The 6,301-nt window shown below is 35.0% G+C and overlaps 1 protein-coding gene across 1 annotated transcript; it reads right to left on the bottom strand.

Annotated features, from left to right (window-relative positions):
- Positions 1 to 1,621: 1,621 nt before the first annotated feature.
- LOC126718110 (uncharacterized) lies at positions 1,622 to 3,117 on the bottom strand. The gene is made up of 2 exons (XM_050420187.1): positions 2,836 to 3,117; positions 1,622 to 2,496 (listed from the first exon to the last, which is right to left on the bottom strand). The coding sequence occupies exons 1-2, from the start codon at positions 2,996 to 2,998 to the stop codon at positions 1,748 to 1,750; spliced, it is 912 nt and encodes a 303-aa protein (XP_050276144.1). The 5' UTR covers positions 2,999 to 3,117; the 3' UTR covers positions 1,622 to 1,747.
- Positions 3,118 to 6,301: the final 3,184 nt, after the last annotated feature.

The raw sequence follows: 6,301 nt of genomic DNA, 5'->3' as shown, positions 1-6,301 counted from the left end.
TTTCAGCTCAATCACCAACCTAAAGGTCTCTAACACTTAAGTTAGGACCCCACAAAGAGCCCAGAGAGTAACTTAGAGAATCAAAGTAGTCTAATCTAAGGGTATGTTTGGTTGGGATGAAAACAGGGAGGATGGAAAATAGGAATTGGAAAATAAGGTGGAAAATGATATTTTCTCTTATTTGGTTCAGGAGAGAAAACAAGAGAGAATAAAAATGGGGAGAAAAATAATCCCTCCGAGCCCACATTTTTTTGTCCTCCCAATTTGGGAGGAAAACTAAGAAGAAAAGATGCTAAATGATGTAATTTACATAAATACACTCACTTTATTGCAATCACCTACCCCTCTCACATTCCCACTACACTTGTGACCTGATTAGCCTTTTGCCTCTTCATCCTTACTTTCTTAACACCTTCACAGCACAGTAACATGAACTATTCTAGGTTCTCCTCTCTCTCTCTCTCCTTTTTTTTTTTTTTTTTTTTTTTTTGCCTTGTCCTCATTATATTCCTCATTCTATTGTTTCTTGTCCTCATTATACCCTCAATTTTTTTTTTTTTTTTTATAAATATCTTCCCATGTTACAATGGTTAGATAAAGTTTTTTTTTTTTTTTTGGAAAATATCTTCCCAATCTAGGTATGGTCATGTGGATAAAGTCTACATAATCAATTTTTGTTGCCCTTAAATTTAAAATTATATATAATAATATAGAAAAGTAATATAAATATATAAGTATTTGTGTTAATTTTTATATTATTTAATGATTGTAAATATATACATTTCTTATATATTATATAACAAGGATATAATAGTCAATTTATATAAACTACATTTTCCATCTACCCATTTTTCTCTCCAACCAAATTAAAAAATTTTCCACCCTCCCACTTTTCCACCCCTCCAATCAAACACATATGAGGGTAAACCAAATATTTTTTATCTTCCCAATTTTCGATCCTCCCACTAATTTTCCATCCCCCCACTTTTCCACTCCTCCAACCAAATGGACCCTAAGTGTTTCATCCCTTGGCAAATGAGGTGTGTGGTGCTTATGGACGAGTAATGCTAGGGACACATAATTTGGCACAATTTTGTGCCACAACTCACTACGTGGCGATTTGTAATTGGTAAATGTGTGATGGTGGGTCATGTGGGGATACACTTTTACCAACTACAATGTGCCATATTGCAAGTTGTGACATAAAGTTGTGTCAAATTATGTATCCCTAGCATTACTCATTGCTGGACTGCTTGATGGTGGAAGGTCGTCTTCTTGTATGGAAGACCTTCTAGGTAAGGACGTCTTCTTATATGGAAGACCTTTATGGTCATCTACCTAAATTGAAGGCTTTCCAAAATTTTCATGTACCAACCGTTTTACTTTGTTTCTTAAAAAGAGTGACCCTGTTATTTCAGCTCAATCACTGTGGTTTCTTTTGTAAGCATTAGATATCTTGAATAAATCTAATCCTTGTTAAATTGTGAAGGTTCTCTACATTTAGATTCATAATTTCTTCCTGTTTGTATTTTTGCTGGGGTGAGGGAATCACAAATTTAATAGAGAATTTGTACATATATGTGGGTACTTTTGGAAAAAAATTTCTATAGTTACAATCTAATTAGGCAAATTATATTGTAGTTTCTATATGCATCTGTCTTCCAACATTAACATACAAGCTTTTGTAACCTTTGAGCATTAAACATATTTTTGGAACAATTGAAGAAAAAATAAATTAAAGCAATTACTATGGATTTTGATTTTGAGGGTTCTTAGAAGGGGATGGAGGGATATATGGTATCCAAGTTTTTGGGTCTCCAAGATTAAATGTTGGTGGTGGAGGAGGAGAAAGTGAAGGGAAATTAGGTATCCAAGTTCTTGGGTCTCTTATATTAAATGCAGGTGGAGGAGGTGGGGAAAAAAGAGAGGGAGTTGGAGGAAAAGGAGGGAGTCTTGGGAATGGGAAGGGCAAAGATGGAAAAGGTGGTAGTGGAGGAAAGGGTAGTGATGAAAAAGGTGGTAGAGGAGGAAAGGGTAATGGAGGGAGTGGTGGCAATGGAGGGAATGGAAATTGAGGCAAAGGAGGTAGAGGGAATCCATATGGTGGGAAGTAAGGAAGAAAGCACTTTGAGGCATTCAAAGATCTTGAAAATTCCTGCTGATTTCCACATAGAGTATCATTCTTCTTCAATGGCCTGTAACTCAGTGCATTCAAGTTGTATATACAGAGATTGTCTTGCTTAGACTTGACTGAAATCACATTTGACGTTGTCTTCAAAACTGGCACGTTGCAGGCTGCAGATGAGCTCCTTATTAAACTTACTTGGCATAATGTTGTTACTGCTAATCCTTCTACACAGTTTACCCCATCAACAGTTGGTATTTCCAGGTTATATACTCCATGCTTATTTGTTGTTCTGTTGACTGAGAATGTGATCTGTTCTGTGGTTTTGGGTGAGTTCGCTTTGAATTTGCATTGTATTTGAACATCCGCACCTGATAAGTAAAACACCACATTTAATAACTTGGAAGAAGAGGTTTCATTTTTGTTGGGTTAAAGTAAAAAATTTGACAATTACTGATTGATTGAGTTTTAATTGAGAATTACAATTAACCATGTTAAAATCATTTTTTTAACCATTATTTCATATTTATTTGACCCCCCCCCCCCCCTTTTTTTTTTCTTTTTTTGGTAAATCACTAATCCACTAAACCTATAAATTAGTCTCTAGGATTAATTTCTAACATGTTTATAGGAACAACAATTTTCAAGACTTTTTTTTTTTGGTAGATTGAATGAAACTATAGACTAGATATGGATTATGGGTTAATTACCTGGCAAGAAGTAGCTGTGTCTTGAGAAAGTGTTGCTGGAACAGATATCACAATAAACAACACCCACTACAGTAATCCGAGAGATGAGATTTGTTGGTTGAGCTATTAGAGAAAGTGGATGAATGAAGAGAGATGCAAGAACAAGGAGAATTATTGGATCCATGAGGGCAGGTGTTAGAGAAGTGAGAGAACCTTTTAGGAGGGCATCAATAGTTATAGCTAGCACTCCATGAATGGCATGTGAAGCATTATTATAAAGCTGACGAACTATATTCTCTCTACATATTATGAGCCCGTGAGTAGTTGGTGTTAGGACCAACTGTAATCATAGAGTTAAATTGTTTTTTCTATTCACTACAAACAAAGACATGTGAAGAGCCCTTTTGGCAGATTGCGCAAGGAGACACAGTGGAAATTAGTATAGCCCTATAGCAGATTGACAAGTAGTGGGGTTTTGATTTGGAGGCTTTTGTGATTCCCATGTAGAAGAGCAGAATTACAGAAAGTCCAATTGAAGGGCCATGTTGCAGTGAAACATGGAAAGTTTTTTATGTTTCTGTGGGAAAGCATGCTAGCGTTCTGACTCATTTCTGTTCTTTACTCTGTTTGTTGTAACATCTTCAAAAATTTATCAAAACAAAATGATTCGCCAATGCAATTATTTACCATGCACCACAACCCTGACCACTATATTTGTTTTGTGCAAAAAGGAAACCTGATGAATGATGAGTCAAAATCCAAGCTGTGCAATTTGCTTTGCTACCACATATATATATATATATATATATATATGTATGTATAGATGTCAAGAGTTATCTTTCTACTTCCAAAACGCATACACTTTTGGCTCTTAATTGGGAATGAAACATACATAACATAAGAGACTGCAATGATCATATTGTACAGTGGAATAGTGAATCTTGTAGTTTGTGGATTATCTTTACCATGATAGATGTATTTTTGAGTGGAAGAGTCACGGGATTTGTTACAAAATTCACTGTTCGGCAGCAAATTCTGATGGGGCTCAGGTTGATAAGGAATATATTATTAGATGTTGTATTAGAGTAATATTCATCATTTCATCTGGTTATACAGTTAGATTGTTTAAGATATTCAACAAAAATAAATCTATAAGAGCACCTATGAAGCATGGACATGGCTGAGGGTGCCGCCGTGCCGCACTGGAGTTCGATGCAGGGTGCGGTGTTTGACGCGGTTGTCCACACGTCGCTGCCGCGTCTGAGCTATTTTTTTTTTTTTTTTTTCCACAGATTCGCACCAACTCGACTTTGATTCATGCCAAACTAGGTAGAATCGGGCCGTATCGGTTGAATCAAGTTGTATCGGCTGGCAACCGAAATGACTGAAACAGGCCAAAATTGGCCTTGAATCATGCCGGAATAGCCGAAATCGGCTTTGAAAGAGGTCCAATCATCTTAAATCTGTCATTCCTCAATTTTGTTCTGAATATTTGTTACTTCTTTGTGTTTTTTTTTTTTTTTTTTTTTTTTTGTTTATTTCCTTCTTCTTTCTTTGTTTTGTGAATCAAGGCATAGTAATGAATTTTTTAAGAATATTTTAATAGTAAAAATATATAGAAAATAAAAATAAAAATATTTTCAATAATTTTTTAATCGTCACATCTACACCCCACTTTTTCAAAAATTGCTGGGTTCCACACCCGCACTCAAATCCAGAAGCGCGCCCCGTGCTTCATAGAAGAGCACACGGCATGTGGCAAACCCAAGAATATTGCAATTGCGCCACTTGATGAGGACTTCCTAATCTTGTGTTTATTGCTAATAATAAATTTGTATCTTTCTATTTAAAGATTCGAAGTACTATATGTAGCTTCGTCGATAAAAGCACGCATTAAGCTGTGCAAGTCATCATTTCACAATTATACCGAGCAAACCAATCTCAGTGGCTGCATTAACAAATGGCAGAAGTTGAATGTACTTATGTACTTATGTACCATTGGCCAGAAAGCTTCATTGCATACAGTACCACATGACTGCATTTTTAATGTCGCTGGACTCATTGGGCCTCAGACCCAGAAAAGGGAGTAAAAGTTTCTCTTATTGGGCCTTAGTGTGTGAATCGCCTCTCTTTCTGTCTCTCATACGCTAGCCCGCCCAAGGAAACTGGACTCATCTCCCTGTCTCAAGAAGATGCAAGTGTCGGATTAATTTTGATTACATTCAACTATTAAGTATTAGGTACTTGTATATTTAAAGAATTGTTGGATTGTGTAAGAGATTCTCCAAAAAATTAAATCTATAACAGCACAAGACACAAGGCAAACCCAAGCAGATTGCAAATGCAGCACTTGAGAACTTCTTTTGTGTTTCCAGCATTTCTTGTACTGCTAAAATTAATTTCTATGTATATTCGTTGGTCAAAGTTTATATTTGAGCGAGAGTTTTTGGTTCAAGTGGTTCGCTAAGTGCAAAGCTCCAAGTACTACAATAAATCACACCTATAGTGACAAAACCTGTTGTCACTAAATCTCCTACTTTCGTCGCCCAAGACATATGGCAGCGAAACACCATTCGTTGCAAAATCTCGTTTGTCAAATGTCATGGGGACAAAAAAGTTTGGTTATTTAAAAATAATAATTACATAGGCAATGAAATAATTTTCTTGCCTAATATTTTTTCTCACTAAACGCTGTCTTTAGCGAAGAATTAATTTCCTCACCAAATTTAATTTTTATTTAACCATATCAAGAGACAAAATGTTTTGTCGCTAATTATACTTTTTTCTCATTTCAATAGATTAGGCGATGAATTTGTTCGTCACCAATTTTTGTTTATTTTCATACTTCAACCTATTGGCGACAAACAATTTTGTCACCAATTTCTTTTTATTTTTATTTTTATTTTTCTCATTTAGCCTATTAGGAGACGTAACATTTCATTACCATTAAAAAGAAATTGTCGCAACATATTGGCGACAAAAACTTTTGTCGCCAATTGTTTTCTAAATTTAATTATTGTCTATTATTATTTATTTATCTTCATTAAATTAACTTGCCATCATATTTTATTAACACGTCCATTTTCATCACATTAATAATCAAACCATCTATAAAATCCAAAAGTAAATAAGAATTAATTATAACACTCAAATTTGTTGTGAAAATAGCACCCCAGGACTCAAATCAATAAGAGGAAATTAAATAATAAGCATACACAATGAAAACAAGACCAAAGATATATTTTTAAAAGCAAAGTTGTAGAAAGCACATATATATTTTCAAATATTATGTAACACGTACATGATTGCATGTAACTCTCTAACCATGAGTCCTATTAGTGTGCTGTTAATTCTTACATGTTACTTTGGACTCGGGGGTGTGGTTTGTGTTGGTCTATGGATCATTTTATGTTTTTTCCCTTTGGGAACTCATTTCTAAGATTAAGGGCTTGTTTGGTTTGGAAGATAGAAAATGCAGAGAGGATGA

The sequence above is a fragment of the Quercus robur genome, chromosome 3, assembly GCF_932294415.1.
Source record: "Quercus robur chromosome 3, dhQueRobu3.1, whole genome shotgun sequence".
Taxonomy (NCBI): Eukaryota; Viridiplantae; Streptophyta; class Magnoliopsida; order Fagales; family Fagaceae; genus Quercus; species Quercus robur.
Note: the sequence above shows the minus strand (reverse complement) of the source record. Positions and strands in the feature narration are given on the sequence as shown.